The 27,957-nt window shown below is 37.3% G+C and overlaps 1 protein-coding gene across 1 annotated transcript; it reads left to right on the plus strand.

Moving 5' to 3' along the window:
• The first annotated feature begins 21,113 nt into the window (after positions 1–21,113).
• LOC130868031 (40S ribosomal protein S26-like) lies at positions 21,114–21,467 on the plus strand. The gene has a single exon (XM_057760264.1). The coding sequence runs from the start codon at positions 21,120–21,122 to the stop codon at positions 21,465–21,467; it is 348 nt and encodes a 115-aa protein (XP_057616247.1). The 5' UTR covers positions 21,114–21,119.
• The last annotated feature ends 6,490 nt before the right edge of the window (positions 21,468–27,957 follow it).

A 27,957-nucleotide genomic window follows, 5' to 3' on the forward strand; every position in this document is an offset into this window, starting at 1 on the left:
CAGCCTCTTATTGGCTAGCTCTTACATATTGATCTAACCCATTTCTAATATTTTGTGTAGCACAACGAGTTGGCTTACCAGGGAAGATCTTAACCTGTGTCTGGCTGGAGTGGGAGAATCATGGCGACTCACTCATTTGGCTTCTTTCTCCCAGCATTCTGTTCTGTCTACTCAGCCTACCTAATTTTTTGTCCTATTAAAGGGGCCAAGGCAGTTTCTTTATTACTTAACCAATGAAACAACAGATAGAAAGATGACCCACCTCCATCATCCATGGACCTCCCACCTCCTTCCAGGTCTAGTAAGGTGAGCATCCAAACGCCTAGGCTCCCACAAAGCCAGTACGTGCAGTAGGATCAAAACCCAGTGCCATTGTTCTTGACTTCTCAGCAGTCCTCATTGTCCGCTACGTTCAGCGAGTCCGGTTTTATCCCTGGACCCAGCAATACCACTCTTGGGAACATACCCAAGAAATGCCCTATCATACAACAAAAGTATATGCTCAACTATGTTCATAACAGCATTGTTTGTAATAGCCAGAACCTGGAAACAACCTAGATACCCTTCAATGGAAGAATGGATGAAGAAAGTATGGAATATATACATATTAGAGTACTACTCAGCTGTAAAAAACAATGACTTCTTGAATTTTGCATGCAAATGGACGGAAATAGAAAACACTATCCTGAGTGAAGTAAGCCAGACCCAAAAAGAGGAACATGGGATGTACTCACTCATAATTGGTTTCTAGCCATAAATAAAGGACATTGAGTCTATAATTCGTGATCCTAGAGAAGCTAAATAAGAAGGTGAACCCAAAGAAAAACATATAATCATCCTCCTGGATATTAACCTTCATCAGGCGGTGTCTAGAGAATTTTGAACACAGGGACAAAACAGTGAACAAAACACGAAAAATAGTGTTCCTGCAAACATAACATTTTAGGTGGGAAAAGCAATAAACTTGAAAAATAAAATATAATACTACAGTATCTTACCTGGTCAAAGAACTGGAGAGACTACTAAAGTCAACATAAGTTAGTAGGAGTGTGGAAAGGATGGGTATAATTTTGAGAAAACTGTCCAGGGATAGTTTCATCATGAAGGTGCATTAAAGTAAAACACGACTAAAAGAAAAAGCCATGTGTAGTATTTAGGAAGAGAACTTAGGCAGAGAGAACAGTCAATATGCAAGTCTACAGCCCTGCAACTTTCAAGTCTGAATCCCAGAGTGTTCAAGGGACAAAGAAGCAGTCTGGTTAGATCAACACTAGCCAGGGCAGCAGATACGACACTGTTTAGAGTTCATGAATGTTTAATAATTAGCTCTCAAAAACAATCCTGAAATATAGACTTTTCCAGTTTCTACCACATAAATACTTCCACCATAGCAGATTTCAAGCCACTAGTGTTGTCCCTGAAAATGAGTGGGAAAAGTTCACATAATTGACTTCTTTAATCTTGTGAGAGTCCACTCAAACAGAAAGGAGTACTATAGAGTTTAAGTCTTGTTTGAGTATGTCCCCTCAAAGGTTGGTGTGTTTAAATGTAATCCCCTTTCTGAGTTATTAACAGGGTGGAAATTTAATCTGACCATGTTGTTTAGAGATGAAGCCTTTAGGTGTTGATGGGAATTAGATAAGATCTTTGAAGTGGAACACCCCCTGATTAAATTTTGTGTTTCTTTAAGAAAAACAAGAGAAGGGCTAGAGAAATGGCTTTGTGATTAAGAGTACTGGTGGCGTTTCCAGAGGACCTGGGTTCAATTCCCAGCACCTACATTGTGGCTCACAATTCTGTGAGTCCCAGGGGATCCATTCTCTTTTTATCTCTGTCCTTTGTGGCCACCAAGCATGCATGTGGTGCACAGACATCCATGTAGACAAGACACCCATACTGATAAAATTAAATGAAAGTTTAAAAAGAAGAAAAATAAGAAAAAATGGAGCACTCATGGGCACCCTGTCTCATCATACAATACCCTGAACCTCCTTAGGGTTCTGCCAGCAAGGAGTTCATCACAAGATAAGAACTTTTAATTTTGTATTTCTGGAACCCAATCTCTCTTTTCGTTTAAAACTTAGCCTGCAATCTTAAGTATTTGCATCAGAACACAGACCAATACACATGGCATTAGGTAATTTATTGAAACTATGTGAAGCTTTAGATGCATACCAGGTGGACTATAAGGAGAGAGGAATCATCAATCCAGTAGTGATCTTGCAGAAACCGCTATCCTTACATCATAACCTAACAACGTCCTAAAGTTGCTCAAGAAGAACCATATTAAGTTTCCTGCACATGGCAAGCAAATCATGTTACTTTTCATTACCTTCAAGTCTTGGGCCAAGTGATCTGTTTGGCAGTTTCTTAAGAAGTTCCATGTAACATCCTAGTTACAATGGAATCTAAAAACATCTTCACGTCTTCAGCTTTTCTGTGACAAATGTGTGAAAGGTATATTTCACTGACTGGATAAATAATCTTCAAAAATTTCCCTTATTTCTATGAATTGTAAAGTTTTTTTTCTATTTTATTAGTTTATTTATTTATTTATTATAGATTTCTGCCTCCTCCCCGCCACCGCCTCCCATTTCCCTCCCCCTCCCCCAACCAACTCCCCGTCCCTTAGCAGCCCGAAGAGCAGTCAGGGTTCCCTGTCTTGTGGGAAGTCCAAGGACCTCCCACCTCCTTCCAGGTCTAGTAAGGTGAGCATCCAAACAGCCTAGGCTCCCACAAAGTCAGTATGTGCAGTAGGATCAAAACCCAGAGCCATTGTTTTTGACTTCTCAGCAACCCTCACTGTCTGCTATGTTCAGCGAGTCCGGTTTTATCCCATGCTTTTTTTAGACCCAGTCCAGCTGGCCTTGGTGAGTTCCTGATAGACCATCCCCATTGTCTCAGTGTGTGGGTGCACCCCTCGCGGTCTTGAGTTCCTTGCTCGTGTTCTCTCTCCTTCACTGGACTGAAATCCCAAGGCCCAAATGAGGAGCAGGAGAGAGAGCACGAGCAATTGTAAAGTTTTTAAAAACTTTTTTTGCTGTGTCATGGTGGCACATGCCTTTAATCCCAGCACTCAGGAGGCAGACGCAGGCTGATCTCTGTGAGTTTGAGGTCAGCCTGGTCTACAGAGTAAGTTCCAGGACAGGCTCCAAAGCTACACAGAGAAACCCTGTCTCGAAAAACAACAACAACAGCAACAACAAAGTTTCAGTTGCATAGTTGCCAAGATAATAGAAAGAATTCTCATATAATCTTCACCCAGTCTCCCACAATTTTGACATCGTAAATAATTATGACATGGGTCATGATTAATTTCTCATAATATCTAAATAATAAACATGGTGAGCTTTATGGTTTGAATGTAAATTCTTCTCCATGGGTTCATGGTTTGAGCATTTGGTCTCCAGATGGGTGGAGTGTATCACAATGTTATGGAACCTATAGGAAGTGGAGCTTCACTGGAAGAAATGGATCACTGGGGGTAGTCCTTGTGATTTTAGAATTGGTCCCTGCTTCTTATCTGTCATCTGATTCCCGCCTTGGACACAATATGCCTAGTCACCTCAGAGTCAACCTGTCATGCTTTCCACACCATTATTCACTGCATCTCTCTAACCTGTAAGCCAAAGTAAAGCCTTCTTCCCTTAAGTTGCTTCTTTTAAATTTTTCTTAATTTTATATTTTTAAATTTCTGTTGCTTGTTGTCAGAAGTTTAGACATAGCAAAGTGCAAAGCAAATAAAATAGTGTTATCGATGCTCATAGAGCATATCATTAATAAATACATTAAAATTTCAACATCAGGGGCTTTCTTTAGTCTTTGCATCTGATCTTGCTATATATTGATGTGAAGGCTTCTGTTGTTCACATGGCTCCATGTGGACCTCATTTTGGCTTACTATTTCTCATTAGTGCCAATAAATATCCTTGAATAATGTGTGAAGGTCATAATTGGAATGTGAGGTGCTACCCAGTGACTCAGTTCCTGCTGTATAATGCTGCTCATAGTAAGTGTAATTCCAACATAAAAAGATCTTGCATTTATAGACTGAGTTGAAGAGAAGACCCTTAGCTTCTAAAGCTAGATGTTCAACTTATTTATTCTAGTACGCGGTAGAGTACAGTAGGTGCTTGGCTGCCCTATGTCAGTGTGAGTGTGAGAGACTGTGGAGATGCAAATGCAACAGGCTTTGCTTGGAGCCTGAGACTGCACACTTCTAGTGAGCTCCACTGCTGTTGTTCCACAGATTGCACTTTAAGTCAGAAGGGTACGAGAATGGTGCTTTATTGGCCATGATGCTGTTTTTGTAGACACTAATAAAGGAACCATCTTTACCATAGTTGATGAGAACCTTAAGGCAGGCTGAAATCATATGAAGACTCTAGCTGTTGCTGTCTTTTAGTGTGAATTATTTCTCTTTGTACATAGGGATAATCTTCAAACAGTTAAATATTACAAATTATGTGTATGACCTAAATGGCCCACTATGATCATTTAAGTCTCTGTGATCCTAGAGATGGAGTAACCCAAAATTCATGAAGTATTTTACCATGACAAGATGGAAGAAATGAATTTGTTGAATTTAACCTGAAATAATCCTTCACAGTCCCTTATTATATTAAGGACAGTACATGGGGTGTAATGAATTATTTGGAGTTGGAAATCTAACTTGACATTTCATAGAAGACTTTTATTTATTTTGATAATACTCACAGGCTAAATATTTTGAGATTTCATGCCTCTTGAAGGCTAGGCTAACCTTGAACTTGCTTTATAAATAAGAAGAACCTTGAATTTATCATCCTCCTGACCCCATTTATTGATGCTGAAATTACAGGCAGGTACCAGTAGCAAGTTTATGCAGTGCTGTGGATTGAACTCAGGGCCTCATGCATTCTACCACCAAGCTACATTTCTAGTCTCTCAGAGGTCAATTGGTTAAGGAGATCACAATCAAGTCTATTACAGAAGATAAAAATAAGGTATTTTAGAATATTAAAAATTTAAATCAGTCCTCAATGTCATCAAAAGAATTAGAGAATTAGCTTTGCAACTCCTTTAAAATCGTCAAGCAAGAGTGAACGTTTCACTAGGAACAGCTCATGAGCCTTGAAATAGAAATGACTATTCATATAAAAACACAATTTAAATTTAGGGATAAAACAACTGTTTTCAATTCAGACATCATGGCATACTCTTGCAATCCTAACCCTTGAGAAGCTGATGCAGGAGGATGGAGAGGTTGAAGCCAATTTGGCCTACATAATTAGAGCCTGTCTACAAAGAGATAAATCAAAAACACCAACCATTTTGCATCAGATGTACTATAAATTTTGTGTGTTTGTATGTTTCTATTTATTTTAAAGGCTCAGAATTTTCAAGCCATATGTACCATATCTATTTTATGTAACCTATTAACTCCAACTATGGAGAGTAGAATCCCTGTATTAACTCAAACATCACAAAATGTTCGTGGCTATCACTCCTCAGAATTTATCCCTACAGCCTCTCTGTTACCTGGGAATGCTTCTAAGACTATCAAATACTTGAATGTTATGAGAGGTAAAACTATGCTCTAAGGGACATTTATTGCTGAAATAAATTGAGCTAGATAATCATGTAAGAGTCTAGATATATTTGTGAGACAGAATGTGGGCCACTGACCATGAACTGATAGTAATGGAATGAAGACACTCTAACAGGGCCTCCCTCTATTCAAAGAGAACAATATGCTTGCTATTTAAAGCAAAGAAGGCATGGGGTAGAAATGTGAAGGCTACAGAAGGCATCTTTCTCTGAATAATATAGGCTCTGTTTGTAAACTATTCTCTCAATTACCAGTATGATAATTTAATACAATGGTCTATTGGTTTTATACTGCTATGTTACCATATTTTTTTTTTTTAAAAAAACTTGGTATCTTAAGACAATACACAATGCTTATCTTACAGTTTCTCTAGGACAGGAGTTAGCACCAATGAGATGGCAATCAAGTATTGTTGTAAATAAGAGGCTTTTTCTGGGGGGAAGAATCTGCTTTCAAGCAACTTCTGCCTATTCCTGGACATCCCTTCCTAATGCTGGTATACCCAACATCTGCCTGCGTGTTGGGTGGACACTGCCCTAAGGTTTCGGAGGCTACTGACAGCTCCCTGACACATGACTCTATAAATGGTTCACAACATGGTTTTCCTTTCTTCACAGACAGTAGGAAAAGGTATATTGTCTTTACTGTAGAGATTAGGAAAGTGAGGCCAGGAGAATTTGTCTAACTTGCTCTGTGGTTAACAGCATTAAGAACAAAGTAAAGAGTAAAATCCAAATCCAGGATTTCCACCAACCCCCCCCCCCCACCTCTAAATTTCATGTGTACTCTTTATAGAGCCAGGTTTTTGTTTATTTAGTTTGTTTTTCTTGTTCTGCTCCTTTTTTCTCCAAATAAATCAGGATTTTCTGCCCAGTCTGCAGTGGTGGTTCCTGCTATGGGCATTATACCACTCAGCTTGTTAGACATTCTTCAGTCTTCATCCACAAAACAGTGCTTGGCAAGCTGTGCTTTCCTCTCAGTTGAGACACATCAGTTTCATGTTCTCATGTGTGTTAAATGACAGCTCACACCCCTTGGAGTGACTGACAGGCAGCTTAGCAGTGATCGTTATGCAATGAGTTTCCATATGATCCCCTTTCACAAGGACGCAGATCTTAGCATTTGACAGTTAGTAGACATCTTGAACAGAATCTTATTATTGACCATAATCTTCTAGTCAAGGGAGTAAGGAAAAGTAAAGCAAAATAAAGAGCATTTTACTTCTGTCACCAGGGAACTATAGGTTTCTTTCTTGGTCTCCTAAGGTGTGATGGCATTGGCCACTGTCTCATAGTGATTCCACAGTGGATTACTTTTGTTAATTTTGGCGTGTTTTTACTGTATCTTTGAGGAAGATTTCTTTTTCTTTTAGGTTCTTGCTAGTTGAGTGTGGTTACAGAATCAGTGATAGAAATCTGAGAGTTTCTTTAAAAAACACATTAGGAGAGAAAATATTTGTCAGCTTTTCAATGTGGAAATGAGCATCAAAAATTGCTGTAGCAGGTATTTCTCTTGTTTTTTTTTAAATAAAGAAATTCATACTGCTTATGTTCCTCAGAAGTAGAACCAGAAAGGAAGTGTGGACGGAAATTCTTTTTTTTGTTCTTTAGGGTTTATCACATGAAAATGGAAAGAATGGCAAAACTTGTCTATTGTCTGAATGGTACTCTCTTGATACCATGTAGTCCTACTATGATTGCTATTGTTAGTCTGACTAAATTTATTTCCACTTAATAGGTAGTAGGGTCTGTATTGGGCATATTTATCCATTGTTGCAATGATGTATGTTAGATTCTTATTCAGAAAATATTCTCCCCTCCATACTCCCTGCCTTATTACCTCTGTAGGAGTACATTTTTCTACTTCATTGGAGTTAGCTATGTGGCCATGGTGGGTCAATGGACTACTTGCAGAAAAAGGAATTAGTTTTCATTTTAAGGGTAAATCTTAGAACCAGTAAGCCATATGGGAGCTTCTGACTTCAGTCAAGAGAAGTATATGCTCAGTATTTATTTCTCCTCCAGCTTGAGTCTAGACAATGAAGGGAACACATCAGGACTCCACCTGTCACCTGATACAAGCTGCCTGGGCTACCTGCAGGTGTGCAGAGTAAAGCCATTGATGTGCAAAGCTACTGATTTGGTGGCATCGTATTCTCCAGCTAGTATAGAATTTCTAATGCTAACATCATCCTAGGTCACCACAGTTAATCTCCAGCTCTTCCTCATCCCATGACAAGAGATCCCAAATCTATTGTTCTCTGTTGGAGTCCAAGAATTTGCATTTGTCATAGGGTTCTTGATAATGCTATTGCTTCCGATTCACGGGTCCATTATATAAAGCAGGGACTACTAATAATATTAACTGTGTTTGCGCAGCTCATGCTGCACATTTAGAAGTGGCTGTGTTCTTAAATTGCATTCACTTTTTAATAAAAAAAAGTGATATAAGCTATGAACAGGACCAATTACTTGAGAAAACAGGCTTTAATGAAGAGGATACAAGCAGTGTTGTTGATAGGGTGGTCAAATGATGAAGGTGACAGTCATGTGATAATGATTTTACCTCTGAAAGAATGGCATACATGGCTGTAGAGGCAACAGTTTAGGGAAGTAGCTCCCACATGTTCAGCCATACTGGGGAGGAGGCTGCCATATAGACAAGAACTTTGCTTTTGTTAAGAAACATTCACATGCCTTCTAATCTGAAGATATAGAAACTGAGATTAGAACATGTAGATTTATCAGAACACACTTGAAGTAAACAACAAAAAGCTTGTGAGTGTAGGCATCTTTACATTAGTTTGAGGAAAAGCAAGTTAAATATTCATCTGGAAGTTTTCAAACATCTGTAGACTTGGACTCATGTTGAGTCATCTGAATATAATAAGTATGTAATGTGGAAATAGGAAGAGACAAGTTTAAAACATAAAGTGTTGCATCAATATGCATATTCTGCTCTCAGTGAAGATGAGGTCCCAGCGGCCTGATGCTGTTGATACAGCAAGAGGCAGTAAGCTGGTAACAGCTTGGCCAGGCACAGTTTCCTGGAAAAGGGAGAATGATATGCATCCACAGTGACTCCTCCAAAGGCTCAAATTAGTTGTGTAACATAGAATATTTGATAGAAGTCACTTTATGGGTAGAAAGCCAATTTGAATTTTGAACTACTATTATCCTCAGTCGTATTTATCAAGGACTTGTTTTGTTTTCAATGAGGATAATATTAGCCCCTGCTGATACAACTCTAAGACTTACCTACTGAACTTTAGCAGAGTGACCCTCAAACTTCACAACATATTAGAATTTTTGTGCAAGCTCCAAACATCTGGATGCCAACCCAGACTAAGTTCATTGGGGGCAGAACCCAGTATCTTTTGGGATAAAACCCAGATATTAAGATTTTTCTTTTCTTTCTTCCTCCCCTGATCCCCTGTTCTGAAGGACTTTAAACCAGCATGCTTGTTTGGAGGAAAGGATTCTCCTTAGAGATTCAGAGGGGCACTTGCTCTAGAGTGTTGGCTTCACTTGGGAATTAGAATTCTCAAGTTAAAATGCTGCCAGTCCCACTCTGGACTCGCTGAATCAAAATTTATTTTTGGTGTATGTTCCAGGTGATTAACTTGAACACCCAGTTGTAGATAGAAGTCACAGCAGGAGGCTGAAGATTTCCATCTGTCCCAAGATCTAGGTGACCAAACATGTCTCTGACATGGAGCAAAGAGAATCTTGTTGAAACTCCTGCCCTAAATGCATCTACAAGCTGGGCACTGGTTCCTTCACCTCATTCACCTTCTTTCTTTGCTTCCTGCGAGAAAATCTGAAAGTTTCAAGTGGAAGAAAAGAAAGGAAGGAGGTGTGAGGAAAGAGAATAGGAGGGATTTTCATTAGGACACATTTCACATTTTAACTTAGAAACTGACACAGTGTTAGGCATCATGGATGAGTAGACACAAAACTCTAGTTTCTTTCCATCACTTTAAGGAGGAGAAAAGAAGTAGCTTGAATCATGTTAAGGTCAGAAAGACAGGGGTTGGAGGTTCATTTATCTCAAGAGTCAGCAGCATTTTCTCATAACAACCTCCGACAGACAGTTATTAATTTTGTATCTGTGTCTATATGGTCCCTGTTACTACTACTGACATCTGCTACTATAGTGAAAAAAACATAAAGTATAAACTATGGGTGTGGTTATGGTACAGTAAAATTTATATTCAAAAGGAGGCAGCTATTTTGCTTCTATGGATGTACCAAAACCAACTGAAAGTAGGTACTCAATTATACACACATTAGTAGTAGTAGCACTACTCACAGTACTCAAAAGGTAAAAACAATATAGTTCATGGAATGATGAATAATAAATTGTGTTCTATCTACTCGGTAGAATAGGGGTCAGCCAAAAGAGAAAGTATATGAAGCTCAAAATAATTATGTTGAATTGCGGGAGCCATATATGAAAGTTTATGTGTTGAACAATGCCATTAATATGAAATGTTTCTGGTAGGTAAACCTGTAAATACAGAAGGATAAGTGGTTGCCTGGGGATGGAAAAGGGCAGAGAGAACATAATGGCTTGAAAGGTACCAAATATCCGAACCTAGGTTTGGCCCACGGGCTTTACTTTTCCCGGACTTCATTTGTACCTTAATCTGATAGCTGATAGAGTACCTGTGCCAAAAATCAGCTTCCAAGTTTTCTATGTCTAAAATCATCACAGCTACAAGGTGAAATTCTAGATAGTCTTTCTCCTTTAAGCTCTGATTCCTCATCCCTCCATAGTCTCTTTGCTCCTGAGTTGGTCCTGTCTTCTCCAGCTGGGAACAAATTTCCATATCTTCTTAAAGCAGTAGCATACAGGCTGTGTAGGCTGTAAGAATTACTTTGTAGATGGCTTCTTTCTTTCATGGGCTCTTCATATCCAACATCTCTTCCCAAATAATGTGGCTTGGTACTTCCATTTAGTGAAGTTTCACAACTTCACCTTAGGCAGTTTTTAGCCTTGGAAACTGCTGTTCCCTGAAAGCAAAAAGATGACTCTTAACAATCCAAAGACTTTTTTTTTTTTTTTTTTTGGTTTTTTAAGACAGGGTTTCTCTGTAGCTTTCGAGCCTGTCCTGGAACTAGCTCTTGCAGACTAGGCTAGCTTGAACTCACAGAGATCTGCTTGCCTCTGCCTCTTGAATGGTGAAATTTAAGGTGTACGCCACCACTACCTGGGTATAATCCAAGGACTCTTGATGTCTGTGTTATCATGAAGAGGTTTCCTATTTTATGTATTCCTAAAGAGATCCTAAAATTCATTCCTGTTTCTTCACCAACAAATACTAGTGCACAGAATATTGTTAATATCTAATGATGACTGGACAGCTTCAAGCACACTGAGTGAGTGATCAATGCAGAACAGAGTCTGGTGAAATAATGGGCCTATTCTACTTTAATGGTCTCTGTGCATCACTTGATACTTAGCTTGAATTTCCATAGTCTTTAAAAGTCATCTAGTTTTACATCATATATTAAATAATTTAGTGTATGTGGAGCAACCATATACATTCTATACTGATATAAATATTATCAGATAGAAGAGTCTTAAGAGTCTAAGGAAAACAACGTGGGGCTTTATATTGGGATTTTATTGTAAATACAGTAATGTAAGTGTCTTTTTCATACTTGTGAATAAGGTCATTTTCCCCATAGTTGTAATAAAAACAATATAGGCTATATTGTATTAACAAATAAACCTTGAAATAGTAGTGATTTAATGAGATATCACTTTATTTCTCAATTACTACAAAAATAGATGATAAAGATCATTATATTTTCAGAGATTTCAATTAGTTCTATCCTGTTTATCATTAGCGACATAGTTTCAGTCTTAGATTAGTGTAGTAATAGTAATAATCTCACAGTGAATAATGTTTTTGTAATTGCTCCCCCAACACAAACCTTATCCAGAATCTTCAACTCTGACTCCTTCTGATGAAATCTTCTCTACCATATGGAAAAGTTCTGGCTAGTCTGCTGGATGATGACATCACATGGAGTAGTAGATGGACCTCTGCAACAGAGATTCCCCCTTCAGTCAATCCCATCGACCAGAGCTGTGTAAATAATCTTCTATAACCACCAAATATGGTTTACAGAAGAAGTGTCCAGCTGAGACCCCTTTGAAAATGTTTAAATAAAATTGTGAGCAAATATAATATTTGTTTTGTTTCAGGCCACTTAGTTTTAGGTGGTTTGCTAGACAACAAAGATGGATGGATACATATAGCCTAGAGTAATTTTTAATATTTTTATCAAAAAAGAGGCTAAATGGTTTTGTGAAATGTTTCTAAAGGGTGGGAGGAAACTGATTTTTGTGACTTCTTATTACATTCTTTTAGCATAGACTTAGTCATGCATCCCAATTTAAAATATTAAGGATCATTAGGCCCCCTTGCCTTCCCTTCAGTAGCTAAGCCTCTGATTTTGTCAAGAAGACCTAGTAGAGATTAGGACACAGAGTGACTCTGAGATTAGGTTTGCCAATCTAATAACCTTTGATATCCATCAATGAAGGTAATATATGAACCATTAGTTCAACTCTGAGGACCAAGCATGGTCAACATATCATAAATTCATCTGTCTGCTATATAATCTGTGCTTTTACCCTTCTTCAACTTTATCTTTGTAATAACCCACATTACACAATGGGGAATTATTTGTTCCCAGAAAGATTTAAGAGACAAGTGCAAAAGTGATAATCACATGTCCAACTCAACTGGTTAGTTGCATAAAAACTTTTCTTGGATTATAAAATTTAGATTTCTGTGTATTAGCTATACCTTAGTAACTTTTCTTCAGCTATTTAAATAAGATCATATTCAGAACAAAACTAAATAGAGGTTCAACTTTAGCAAGAAGCAGGCTGCTTTAAAGAGTAAATCACCCATCTCAAGAAACAAAGCTGGAAAAGAGCATCAGTGAAATATTTGTGAAAAATTCAATCTTTAAGCAGATACCCTGTATTCTGATTGACTGTCCTCTTTGTGGTCCTTCAGTATGTCTCATCTCTTGACCTCTGTTCTAATGTCCAAGTGGGCAACTAGAATAAGATTTTGAGAGTTTCACCTAATGTAGTCTCAGTGTTCCCACCACTCCTCATGAAAAGAATTTAGAAATCTAACTAAGAGTCCAGTTTTCCATTTATAAACTGTGAGAGGCATTATTAGTGCATTTCTGAATTCACTGATCACCTCTTCCTAGGCCCTATGAATATTGTCTTAGTATAGAAATGCTTATTGGGGGCTGGAGAGATGGCTCAGAGGTTGAGAGCACTGACTGCTCTTCCAGAGGTCCTGAGTTCAATTCCCAACAACCACATGGTGGCTCACAACCATCTGTAATGAGATCTGGTGCCCTCTTCTGGCCTGCAGGCATACATGCAGACAGAACACTTCTATACATAATAAATAAATAAATCTTTAAAAAAAAGAAATGCTTATTGGTTTCATTCTTGGTCACTTGCCAAGGCAGTGAACTGAAATGAACACATTAAAGAAAGCATTTTGAAATAGGCTCATTTCCATGCAGTTATCAAAAGTATTATTGAATATAAATAATGATAGAAAAAAGCAAACTTTTCCTCCATATACGAGATCTCCACCCATTCTGCTTCCTTGGCTCAGTCCCTGGTATAATGATCAGGAGACAAGAGGAGAAAATCAGTGTGCTACTTCAGGGAAATGAAAAACACTAGCAATACATAGAAAATTCTTGATATTAGCATCTTTTCCAAACAGTTTACTTCAAAAGAGAGCATCCATTGAGAACAGCTTGCATGTGTGTTTCTACGTGTTCTGTTGCTTGCCCATGTGCTCCGGCCTACATCATGGCAAAATGCCGGAGCTGGCCTGCTGGAGGGATGTAGAGGAGGGGCAACATGTAGCAGTCAACCCAGTTGAATCTGCTCTAGATCTACTGTCCAGGAAGCTCACTGCAGATGCATGAGCAAATCCAGACAACTACTAACTGGCTCATACAGTTAAAAGCCATAATACAGTTGTTATAAAGCACTGAAAATAGTAAGATTAGCAAAAGGTTGTGAATGAGCTCACAGAAACTGTTGAAAATGAAGCATAGAAAGCCCAGGAATAGAAAATTTTAAAGTGAGAAAGAAGAAAGTGATACATTTAATATGTTTTTAATTGAGTTATACTGCCGATAAGTCATTTTTAGGCGATGAAAGCTAAGAAAACTTTAGGAATAATCAATGACATCAATACACAGCAGTCTCAGAATCCCAAATAGATGGAAAGTACCCATAGTTAAACACATTGTATTAAACTTTAGAAAATAGAATCGTTAAGTCATTGGTTTTATTCTAATTGCCCAGATACTAACTACATAGAAACAACTTCTTAAAGTAGAAATTGAAAATGAAAGTTTTAAAATATTTTTAAACTTTATTTTTGTTTATCTTTGGTTGTTCTGCCTGAATGTATGTTTACACAACACTTACTTGTGTGCCTAGGGCCCACAGACCAGAAGAGTGCATCAGATCCCCTGGGACTAGAGTTACAGTCTCTGTAATTTGAAATGTGGATACTGAGAATTGAACTCAGGTCCTCTAGAAGAGCAGCCAGTATTCATAACTACTGAGCCATCTCTCCAGGACCCCGAAATAGTTTTTAATCTGATTTATTTAGACTTATGTGCCCCAACAAACACTGAGAATTGTATGCTAAAAGAAAAAAAAAGGATCCATTTACATGTATCTATTTCCAAGATTACAACTAGTAAATTTCAGCTTGGATATTTGATTAATCATATTCTGGCTCCTCAGCATATGCTGTCAACTACTACTGCATGATATAAGCATAAGACTGTGATCCAAAGTTCAAGTATGCAGCCATTGACCACAAATCACCATAGTGTATGCAAAAACATATAACAAGTACAAAAGAGAGAAGAGACACAAAACTCATGTTTTCAAACCCCATAGCTTAGTCTAGTCAAGATAGCTTTGACCAGAAACTTCAATATTGGTTGAGATCATAAAGACTATGTTACACATCCCACCGAAAGTGTATAATATGCCAGCTTCAGTAAGTTTAAATCTTCCTAGTAATTTTTGCCAACTGATTGTGAGTGTGCGGGACATTTCTTAGGTCTCAACGTAAGTCTGAAGAATTCAAACAGAGGAAGGAATGCAAAGTTGATTCTTGTCTTTCAGCATCTAAGTCAAATTTTTCAGATGCAATCTCGGGTATAATCCAGGTGTGGTGGCACACACCTTCAATTCCAGGCAGAGGCAGGTGGATCTCTTATATTGAGGCCACAGTGGTCGGCATACTGAGGTCCAGGTTAGCCAGGGCTACATAGTGAGACCCTATCTTAAACAAAACAAAACAAAACAGCAACAACAAAAATTCAATCTCAGGTACATATTAAGCATAACTATATATATATATTAATTACATATTAAAATATAATGCATATTTTAATGTAGCTCTAAGACTATATGTAAAATATGAATATTACATAATATATATTGCATATTCTGTTAAAGTAGCTCTTCTAGCATTGATAAAGTTTTATTGGTACACAGCCACACCTGTTCATTCACGTATTATCTGTGTCAGCTTTTGCACTCCAATGACAAAACTTAATTGTAATGAAAACCATATGGTTTGTCAGGCCTAAAATATTTACTATCTAGTCCTTCCTAGAAGAAGCTGCCTTATTCAAAAGTAATGACAGTTTCATAGTATTTAGGCAAATATCAACCTCATTTTAATGGAACACATGGGCTGTCTTGTCTCCTCTCTTATTTTCTTATATTTAAGTGTGAGATTTTTTTAAGTATTTATTTATACTATTTTGTAATTATGTATGCATGTGTGTATCTGCATGTGGGTATGCACAGATGAGTGCAAGTGCCCTTGCAGTTTAGAGATGCAGCTGGGTTTACAGGCAGCTGTGAGTCACTGTGTGGGTACTGAGAACAAACCTCAAGTCCTCTGAAGAGCAGTGTGCCCACTCTTAGCAGCTGAGACTTAATGTCTGGCCCTGTGGAAGGCTTCTGACTGTGTGAAAACTACAAAAGTGGAACTTTTGGTTTTTGTTGGTTCTATATATATATTAAATATACAGCACATCTTAAATTCTCAGCTTCTATTTTGATAGTTCATTTTCTGAATTTCAATTTTCCAAAATCAACTTTTGTCAAACAGCTTAATAAATATAAGCTAAAGAAAACATTCCCCCATGACAAGAAAGGATCTACTACAAGTACAGATTTTTTATTTTAAAGAAAGACCATCAGTTTCTCTACAGGATGACTAAAAACCAAAGATACATTTTACTGAGTCAGAACATAAGAAATCATAAATTGATACTTTTAGTAGTTATGGATTTGTTCCCATTAATTTTTGGCAATGTCTCACTTCTTGATTTTTTTAAAAGAAATTTACAAAATGGTGCAGAAAGCTTCTGGGACATGAATAAAAAATACATACATTTTATAATTTTAATATAAACAAATTCCAAACATATGGATTACATTTCCTTTTAAAAATAAAAGGTTTTAGCATTTAATGGGAAAAGCGATTTTCAAAATATGCTTTGGATTTTGCCAAAACTGAAATCAGTCAAAATGTGCAATTAACTTTAAATGAAACCAAATTCAACTGTCCCTGTTTGCAATGACTAAAAAGACATCTCCCATTCCTGGTCATGCCTTTCAATTCCTGAGTCATGAAAGGGAAATCAAAATGTGCTGGGTACTGTATAGCTGTCTATCAAGCCTTCTGGCAAAATGGAATCGAGCAGTACTATGTTTCCCAGGGGAATGTATGTTGCCTTCTTAAGTGTAAATCCACTTTGACTGTTCAGGATATGTAAGAGGAGTTACAGAGAGGAACTGAAATGTTTCCTGGTATATGAACAAGTCATTCATTTCATCAGCTATGAAATACTGAGAGTTGAGTCATCTAACAAGAGTCTTCTACATTTTCATGACCTTTTTGTATTTAAAATGAGAACATTGCATTAATAATAAATGTACCATTAAAACACACTTGTTTTCCAATGAATTTTGGTGAGTGCAGGGACTCATGCCTCCACAGGATGCAAAGAATAAGTGACATATCAGAGCTCCTTCCTAAATAAGACATGTATAGCATCGCTTCGAAGGATCAGGAGACACTGCAGAAGAAAGGGTCAAAAGAATGTAAGAGTCAGAAGATAGGGAGAAGAAGTGGAAAATGTAACCTCTCCTGCAAGGCACAGCCATTTCAAATACAAACTTGCAGAAGCCTTGGGACTGCACAAGAATGGGCCTGTCAACAGTCAGACATAGATGGTGGAGGGGCTCAGGGGCTTCTTTCCAACACTGCTGGACTATTTGCTTCTGATAGATTCAGGGAGAGTCAAGATCATTGTCTTCAGTTGTGTGCACACTAATATCCTCATCAGATTCCAATGGTAGCTCTAATTCAATGATCACATAGATGGCTCTGGTTAAAATAAGTCAATCATAAAACCAAAAGATGTAAATCTGGGTGAGGGTTCAGTAATGGTAAAGGGGATGGGAGAGACATAAGACAGAATGGAGGAGAGAATAATTAGAATTCATTACATATATAAATTGTCAAGGAACAAATTTAATTAATAAAAGATTTTTAAAGGATTTATATTAGATCACATTTATTTGTACAAGCACGTCTATTTTAGAATCAAATAGGACTGGTTAATCAATTGTTAGTATACACACCTGAGTACCTCTGTACTTATCAATCTCCAGTTACTCTCGGTGGTAGGAACTGAGTTGACTGGGGAAGGCACAAATTCAGTACACAACTCCAAACTCCTGAAGACACTAGAATTTATTAGTGCCTGTTCTGCTCTTAAAGAACTATATGGGCCTCCTTTGAAAACATAGGAAATTTTGAAGTAGAAGTGTTTGGGATATGCATATGATTCTCATGAAAATTTAAATTTTAAATGTAATTTACGATGGGAGAAGATCTCTAGGCCATTTGTAAAGAGTTGAAAATTGTAATAAAATTGAAAAGTACATTATAATGATGTGAATAAATTCTTAGTTGAGGCCTCTGTGGGGGAAACAAAGAGACAATATTTAAATATTGAAATTTGGAGCATTATTAGAGCAGATGTAAACCTGCTATATGCACAGTAATGTATACAGAGAACAATAAACAATGTGAGTTAATGCTTATGTGTGTGAAAGAGGAAGTTAATGATAGGAAAATGAAAGAGGGAAATAAATGCACCCTGCTTGCTTCTGTTCCAGCCGTGCACACCCTAGTACAGCATTCAATTTATTGTTTCAAAAAGTAAAAATTTCACAGATCCATGCATGGAATAGAAACAGTTTTTACTTTTACATACCTTTCTCTAACTCTTTGAGGTCATAAAAGATTAAAAAAAACAAAAAACAAAAACAGTAAGGCTGGTATCCAAGAGGTCGATGTCTTTCATGTAACCTTATTATATCATCACATTTAGGGTTCAGTGTGAATCAGTATTCCACCCACTGTATGTTGCCTTTTAAGCAGTACGTTTCCCACAAACATCACTAAGTTCACAGTCACTTAGGTTTCATGTTTTCCATTTCCATCAAAACTGATTTAAATGTGGCACCTATATTACTGAAAGAGCAGCAAAGCTATGGAGGGCAGTTAATCACCCCTGTTGCCTGTCAATCAAAAGCGTTTGCAATTTAAAGGATTGGTCCCAGCAGTCTTGTCATTATTTCTAGAGTTCCACATTATGTTATTAAAATTTACATAAATATTAGGCACACTCAGCCCCTTCTCTGTGACTTTTCCAGAAGGATCACATTCTTGTATATTTATAAGCCACTTTCAAGATTCCTTCCTGTTCTACCATGGAGAAAGAAGAAAGTAAGGAATACAAAGAACTGAGCTATAAAAAGCAGGGAGGTACTCTGTCTCTTTGGAAAGCACCATGAATTGTCCCTTTCTGGTCATTGCATAGTTTCTTCCCTCTGTCTTTATTTTTAGGGGTTATAGTCTCTGTTAATTTAATAGGACATACAATGCCTCTCTTCTTTCCATTAGAGACCCCAACTTCTCTACTTTGACTCTTTTTTAAACTTTCCTCTTCATCCCCTCCTGCCTGTTTTCATTTATCAGCAATGGTTGCTTTCTTGACATGCCTACCTGACTTCCATTTTTTTGGTGTCTGTGATGGCATTTGTGCAAGATTAAATGAACTGTTTCCATATTAACCTGAACCCATTGGGTGACATTTGTATGAAATGGGCAATAAGCTTATATCTGTGTGATGAGTTTGGGCTACGATGCTGTTCACCCCTTGCAGATCTGGTTTCTTGAAATTCCAGATGAATTCTTATGTTCTCTTTTTATGTTGACCTGTTTTTTTAAAAAAAATTATACAGTTTATTATAAGAATCTTAAAAATAAATAAAAACATCACCCATAAAAATTAGCCATACACCAAATCTATACAGGTCACTGAACTTCTATACAGTTAGAATAGACATTGAAAATGTTTTTTCCATATAAAGTTGAGTATTGTTCTTTTGAGGTCTGTGAAGAATTTTGCTGGAATTTTGATGGGCATTGCATTGAATCTGTAGATTGCTTTTGGTAAGATTGCCATTTTTACTATGTTTATTCTATCTACCCAAGAGCATGGGAATGGAAGCTGTGCAGATTTATGTGACATTTTAAACTTTCAATATCTAATATATTATTTGCACCTATTTACCAACTAAACAAAAAAATCCAGGACAGAATTAGAAAAACAATTAGCTTTATATTCTCTTTCATAACTCATGTCTTCTATCCACATTCAGTCCTTCCTTGTCCTCTTATACTTAGCCTTTCTTGGTCTCTTTAAATTATACTTGACCCAAATGTACATTGTTTACACACACACACACACACACACATATATATATATATAATATGTACATACATATATGTATTATTGGCAAGATTCTACATATGAGAGAGAACATGTGTTTTTCTCTTTCTGCAACTGTGCAGCATTGCATAATATTGTACATTCTAAATATGCATATTTTCTTGCAATTTTTAAGCTTCATTTTTCTTAGAACTGAATAGTATTTTTCTTATAACCAAACAGTATTAATATATCTATCTGTATGTATGTGCATATATACATAATTATGCACCAACCTTTCATTATTCATTCACCTGTTGATGGACAACTAGGTTGATTACAATTCCTGAAATTCTAGAAGAATTTTCATATTCCTTTTCTACATTGGCCTCTTTTGAAAGGATTCAGCAGTGTACTTTAAGATTCTTGGTCATTCTGAAGCTATTGAAGCTTGTGCAATCACAAAATAGAGTCTGATTGAAAGAGATGACAGAAGAGTTATGTGAAGGAGACAGCACAGAAACCTCTATGGTTTAAAGTTACTAAAATGGGGGCAATTTTTTGCAGCAGTTTGTACCTTAGTTTTCTATAAAGCTATGCTTGTTCAGTCTTTCAAGTGGCTCTTCTTAATGATAAAAACTTTGATTTCAAGGTGGGTGCTTAGTGGTTGGAGGGATGAGAGAAAGGGAAGGGGAAAATGACATAATTATCTTTTAATTTAAGAAAAGAATAATAGCCAAACTTTTAAAAAGACAAAAACATTTTATTTTGGTGCTTATATAGTAACACCTGGAACCAAATGGAAAGAATCTCCCTCTTTCAAAAGAATGCATCGTATCTGGAGCACTTCAGGCACTATAGCTGTTGGGTATGAAATGGAGTTGACTGATAATTGAAAGTGTCTGTAGAGTCAGCCACGTTTCCTTCCACATCATCTCTTCCTTTGTTTATTATGCAAGGAATACCTCACCATCATTCACCTTGTAGGCACTGTAAACAAAGACAAGTTAATACAACATAGTAACTGTGCTTTCACAATCAATCATTCAACAAGTATAGCAGTTTTGTTTGCCCAAGCACTAAAGAGAAAGAATCAAAGATGATAGAACAAGTCCTTGTCTTCCAGAAACTTCTATAATATCAAGCCACGGAGATTTGAGGTTGGTTGTTACAACAGCTTGTATGTGTCATCTCAGCCATTTCTTTGGTGACCTATAAGACTCATTTCAACCATCATAACTTCTATCCGGTGGTTGAATTTTTGTACTAACATAAGCCTTGGCTTCCTTTGCTGTAAATTCTCGTCCACCTCATTACTTTCTCAGGTATGTTTTCCTCACTTTTGTTCTCAGTCTCTTGCCTTCTATCTCTACAGAATGGGAATCCTTAACTGAGGGCTATGTTACCCACCAGAGGACAGTCAGCAATGTCTGAAGGTACTTTCAGTTGTTGTGTATAGTGAGGGGTCACTACTAGTATCTAGTAGGGAGAGGCTAGAAATGCTGCTATACATTCTGTAATATAGGGAACAGTCAAAATCAAAAGTTTTCTGATTCAGAATGTCAATAGTTATGAGGATGAGAAAATCTGCTGTAAGATGCATCATTCTGGCTCTTTCGGGACTTGGCTCCAAGATGACCAAAAAAAGGAGAAACAACGGTCGTGCCAAAAAAGGCCGCGGCCATGTGCAGCCAATTCGCTGCACTAACTGCGCCCGCTGTGTGCCCAAGGACAAGGCCATTAAGAAGTTCATCATTTGGAACATCGTAGAGGCGGCTGCCGTCAGGGACATATCCGAAGCAAGTGTCTTCAATGCCTATGTGCTCCCCAAACTCTATGTCAAGCTGCATTACTATGTGAGCTGTGCTATTCATAGCAAGGTAGTCAGGAATCGATCTCGGGAAGCTCGGAAGGACCGAACACCCCCACCCCGATTTAGACCTGCTGGTGCTGCACCACGACCTCCACCAAAGCCCATGTAAAGTGGCTTCATAAAGACAGAAGAAAACACCTTGGAAAAATAAAATGGAACTTAAACTTAAAAAAAAAATGCATCATTCTGGTCATATATTCTGCCCTAAATATCTCTCGGGAATGGTCACTTGCTGTTATTGAGTTCCACGATTTGTTCTAGTCCCTCTGTCTGTTGTATGTAGCTTCTTCAGCCTGGATGAGGGATTTCTTACTTCTCACTGCACTGCACATTCATCCTTTGGGACTTCCAGGAAGTCATACCTTTTTTCTTTCTTTCTGAATGTCTCACAGATCCTGAAACAGCCCACTCTTCCCAGATTTCCACTGTACTCCAGGCTTCAGGACTCCCAGTTTTGCCCCCATATAAGCAGGAAGCAACCACGATCGATTTCTATGCCCCCTTTGTTACTTCCCCTTTTTCTATACTGAACTCTCTAGCCCAGGGGCTTAACTGCCCTTAAAAATTGCTCCATTGCTAATTGTGTAAATTCTGCCCATGATGCTGATATGTGTATTTTGTCACAAATCTTGTTTTGTACTTCAGACAAATGTTCTATTACCTAAATCTTACTACATATGTACTAAGACAGATTGGCACTGCCCTCTCATAACCAAATTGGTTTATTAACTGCTTTTATTACAAGTTTACAGCTTCACCCACAACCTTGATTCAGCAAATACACACCACTATTCATATAAACCGTTTATCTAAATATATTTTATTGCTATTGGCCACTCTAAAAAAATTGATCTGAGATTAATAGATAATAGTTAATGTTCTAGAAAAAGCTACTATGATAACTCAGATTCAAAATATTTAGACACACTCAGCAGCATCATGTCACATTAGCTATTACATTTACACCTACAAGGTGCTTGAGTTAGCCCTCAGTTTACCATCAATATAGATTATTGATTTACAATTAATTATACAGGTTATTAATTACTAATTCTAAATATTGAATATTATTTTGAATATATATTATTAATTATATGTTATTGATCAGATTGGTGATTATAAATATTGATATAGATTATTGACCATTATTAATTTCAAAATTATTACAATAATTGCTTGTCAGTCTTCCAATCATCTTCAGATGACTTTTAGTTATCCACATTCCTTGCTGCTCTAAGAGAGATTTACACACTTCTTTTTTTTTAATTTAACAGAAAAGGAAATATGCAGAATGTCATGGGAATGTATAGCAGTGACAACTAGTGTTTGAGGAGCCGACCCATCAGGCATGTGATTCCCTGTTGGCGAGGAATCATAGGGTCACTGGCTATGGAAACCAGTTGCTCCTGTCTGTAGTTTCTCTCATGAGTCACTTAATTTCTTCCCTAAGAACTTCATTTGTTCTGTAATAATAGCTTTGGGTATATTCCCACTGCTTGTGTGTTTATCTTGTGAAAATATTCCATACATTGAGTATAAATATAGCTGTGAATGGTCATAAAGATGATTTCTGCCTATATTTTACATTACACAGACTGACATAAGATTCCCAGTCACAAAGGCAGGCTTCTCCACAGAAAACTAAACTTTAAACTTCAGAGCAGATTCAAAGCAGGTTGGTTGCCCCTGGAGATAATATCTGGTTGCCTCTAGACAAAAATAGAGGAGGTCATTTTCCCAGGTGTTATTTTGATAATTCAAGGCCAGAGCTTGAAGCAACTTTAGTCAGCATGTACTCCCTACCACTCAAGGTCCAGCCAACTATTTGTTATTGTTATGTATTGATTTCTATTGTCATTTTTTCTGTCTGGGAACCCTCACAAAATCAGAGCTATGTTCATGGGTCCATGTAACATTCTTAGCCTGAGATAAACTCTGTGACTTATCTTGGGTTTTTTTAAAAAATATTTATTTATTTATTATGTATACAATATTCTTTCTGTGTGTATGCCTGCAGGCCAGAAGAGGGCACCAGACCTCATTACAGATGGTTGTGAGCCACCATGTGGTTGTTGGGAACTGAACTCAGGACCTTTGGAAGAGCAGGCAATGCTCTTAACCGCTGAGCCATCTCTCCAGCCCCTTGGGTTTTGAGAAGGGATCAGGCCCTAAAAATGTAACTTATTTGTCTAGAGTTGGACGGGAATAGGGGCAGAGACAGCAAGACATTGTTAGGGGAAGTTGTTGTTCATTCCCAGCTGCCCAGAACTGAAATGACGACACAGAAACTGTATTATTTGCAGTACTATTTGACCAATAGCTTAAGTGTATTTTTGGCTAACTCGTATATCTTAAATTAACCCATTTCTATTAATCTGTGTATCACCACATGGTTGTGGCTTACCAGGTAAAGTTCTGTCCAGTGTCTGTCTCCAGTGGGCTACATGGCTTCTCACATTCATTTTAGTTTTCCTGTTTAGCTCTATTCTTTCCTAGCACAGGCCAAAGCAGTTTCTTTATTTATTAACCAATAAAGCAACACATATACAGAAGGACTTCCCATACAATTTCCCCCTTTCTATTTAAATAAAAAGGAAGGTTTTAACTTTAACATAGTAAAATTACATATAACAAAACAGGCATCAAACAAGAATTATAGTTATAATACTTATATCTACTTTATCTCTTATCATAACTAAGGAAAACTATTACTATCTATTCTTCAATTCCATCAAAGACCCCAGAAGGATATATTACCTATGTAAACAGGAAGTGCTTTGTAAGCAACTTCCAAAACTCTTGAATTGACAGGTTAACAGCAGAAAGCATGTGCTTGTTCATTTTTCCCTCAAATAGAAAAAGTCTAGCAACCATCAGATAAGAAGTTTTCCTAGTCCTACTCTGAGGTTTTTCTTTTTATTACCCTAGAGCATATCTCAAGAGCTTGAAGGTGCAAGTCATAAACAATCCCACACCAGTTTGGAATTGTGATTAATAGGGTGGTATTTATTTAAAGGGGAATAAACTTACAGATCACCGTCCCAGACAACAGCCCTCTGCGCACACAATTAGGAAGAAGTCTAGTCGCCGAAACTGGAGCAGGAAGTAAAGAGAGCGAGGAGGGAAGTAGCCGCTTTTTTAAAGGGAAAGAGACCACGCCCCAATGGGCTGGTATCTCAGCGGCTATTGGCTGGAGGAGCGGAAGGACCTCCCGCAACACCTCCCCCTTTTGTTTAAGTAAGAGAGTTCTAAACCTACTATGAAATTATATACAATAAGTACAAATATCCTATTCTAACTAGCTTAGGTCTTATATAATAAATAGCTTGGCTAAGTCATGAGCCGAAAGTAACTACATTTATATAGTCTTCAACCCCATCGAAGATCTGAAAAGGGAAATAATGTTACCTGAATAATTAGGAAGTGCAATCAAACAACTTCCAAAACATGCAACAAATCACAGAGACAACTAGCTACCTGGGCAATCACCCAAGGTCACGTTTGCAGTGTTGAAGCAACCAACTTTGGCTAAGGCCTAACATAACTGACATACCATTTTCAAAGGCAAGAAACTTGTCAAAACTATCTTACCCTGTCTTGGCAGGATATGACAGTCCTGTTTTTTTCCATTCACAGATACTCTGTATTTCTGTCAGTGGTTGAGGTATGGGCATTTCTTTACCCAAAGGCCAGTTCAGCCAAGAAGAAAGGCTCCAGGTGGAGTGTCTTTGGTGCTCAACATTCTCTTGGGAATAGAGCGGTGTTGCCAGGAGCAATTGTGTCTCACTACCACAAAACTCTGAGTTAGATTAAAGGCCATTTTCTACAGCTCTTTGAAGAGGTTGAAGATTATCTATCTATACTGAGTATAATCTCTATGTATCTAAAGAGCCTGATTAGTCTAATTATAAATGACAAACTTAGAATACTATTGATCTATATAATTCTCAATACCTATCTAACTTAAAGACTAAGACAAAAAACAACTGTGAAACAAATGAGGACAATGACCTCCAAATATAAACAATGTACAAATATACATTGCAGTATGGTAAATATATATCAATACACAAGCAATATGTAAGTATCTTAATCAGAGGTAGAAATGTACACTGCAATATGGTAAGTATATACAATATATATCAATACAATATATGTCAATACATAAAAAATGTTTTTAAACAGCGGTAGAAACATGCATGCATACAATAGTCAATATAATTTCACTTTGTATCAATATATAAGAATCGATACCAATACATTTGTCTCAAAACAATAACTCACAAGTACCAAAAAGTACCAATCTATTATCCCTTTTTTTTAAATGATCCCTGAGCTTATAAAATTCCTTCCCCAACCCTCAACCATATATCAATTATAATCAACCCCTAAATGATGTCCCTAAACCCAAGGGCAAACTTTACTGGGAGAGGGGACGTTGTTCTGTAGAGTTACTTTCAGCTGTCGTGGGGGCGATGTTCTTTCTGGGGGATCCTGTGAAAGTAAAATGATGATTAAATTTTAAGATCAATGTCTTTTAAAATTGCAAATAATCTCTGAGTATTTTGTGCAGGTCTGGCCAGAATGTTGTATAAGATGTGCACCATTTCAGCTAACCAAGTTGGGATCGTCTTGTGCAGCTGGTCTTGTAGTAGCGCTATCAGTATCATGACGTCATATCAACCAGGTGGAATCGTTGTTATGGGGCCCCATCTTCTTCCTGGAAACTTTAAATGTCACTTCAGGAAAAACTCATTGTTCATTGTGAAAAACTTAAACATTAATCATATAGACATACACACACACACACACACACACATATATATTCAATGAAAGGCATGATAGATATATTCAATGAAAAGTATGATAGATATGAAGAAAAGCAAAGATGTTTTCTAAACTCATATTTCTTTCTGTCCCCTATCATGGCTCTTGACATGAGACAGAAACTCCAGAAACTCTGGGTTTTTCTCTTACCAACAGGCTTGGAATTGGAGAGGGACTGAGCCAGAGTCCAACTTCAAAACCAGCTCTATAAATTTAGAAATATGGTTTAGTATATTTTACTTACACAACTTATTCAGTTTTCTTGATAGTTCCTATTGGGCAGGTATTTTTCCATCTGTCAGTATCCAAACATCCAGGATCCCTTGAATTTTTCACTGTAACAAAATATATAATCAAAACAACTTAAGGAAAGAAGGCCTTATTTTGGCTCACAGTTTGAGGGTACAATATTTTGAGGTGTGGAAGTCATAGTAGCAGGAATTTGAGGCAGTTGGTGGCATTTCCTCCCCAGTTCAAAAGGATGGAGTGGTGAATACTTGGATTTTTAATCCATGAAATAGGACTAGAATTTAGGGTGAGCCTTCATACCTCAGTTAACCTACTCACAATAATCTCTCACAAAAGTACCCATAGGCTTGTTGTAGGTGATTTAGATTTCTATGAAATTGGCAATTGTTATTAACCTTCATAACATGTGAATTAAACTTGACTTTAACATCCTAGCACAAAAAAAGAAAAACACTTGGGATATTGAACCTATTTATTTATATTTCTAGACTGAAAGACTATCACAAATATATCTAGAATGAATAGCTTTGTAGTGTATGTCACATCTATTGTAAGATACAAACAGTGTCATAAGGCCATTTCAGACATACTATGCTAAATATTTATTTATTGGTTTATCTTTATTAACTTGGCTATCAAGAATTTTGATATCATCAAATTTTGATGTGGTTTTGATTGTTTCTTGTTTCACTCTGGCAACTCCATTTTTTTGTTTTACATTCAGGGAAGCATCAGATATGAATCCTTGAATTCTGTCTTTCAGTGGTAACTTCTTGCAACTCTACTCTTTCTTAGCTGTGATACCCTAACCCCTCCTCCATGAATTAGAAAGAGCTTTCCTCTGCATCCCATCTTGGGGTACTGAGACTCAATTTAGGGCTTTGCATATGTTAAGCAAGCACCCCAAAACTAGAGATAGAGTTCTAATTTTCTTTCTACTTTGTGAACAGTGTTGCTAAATTGACCAACAAGGCCTCAAACTTACTCTGCAGCCCAGGAAGATCATGAAATTTCAATCCTTCTGCCTCAACCTTCCAAATAACTTGAATTATAGGCATGATACATCAGTATTGGCATAAATTCTCTTCATGTAGGATTCTAGTTCACTCTCCAGTTACTTTTCTGTTGCTGACACAAAACCATGACCAAAGCAACTTATAAAAAACAGCCTTTATTTGTCCTTACCGTTTCAGTGACTTAGAGTTCATGATGATAGGGCAAAGGCATGATGGCAGGAACAGCTGATAGCTCACATCCTGATCTGCAAGTAGGAGGCAGAGAGAGAGAGAGAGAGAGAGAGAGAGAGAGAGAGAGAGAGAGAGAGAGCAGGGGATATGGCTGGAGAATTTTGAAGCCTCCCAGTGACACATCTCCTCCTACATAGCAATACCTTCTAATCTTTCCCAAATAGTTCCACCAATCGGGACTAAGTATTCAAGCACATTAGCCCATGGGAGCCATTCTCATTCTAAGCATCATACTAAGTCATTGTGGGTCATTTTCAAAATCCATATATCTTCTAA

This window comes from Chionomys nivalis, chromosome X (genome assembly GCF_950005125.1).
Source record: "Chionomys nivalis chromosome X, mChiNiv1.1, whole genome shotgun sequence".
Lineage (NCBI taxonomy): Eukaryota > Metazoa > Chordata > Mammalia > Rodentia > Cricetidae > Chionomys > Chionomys nivalis.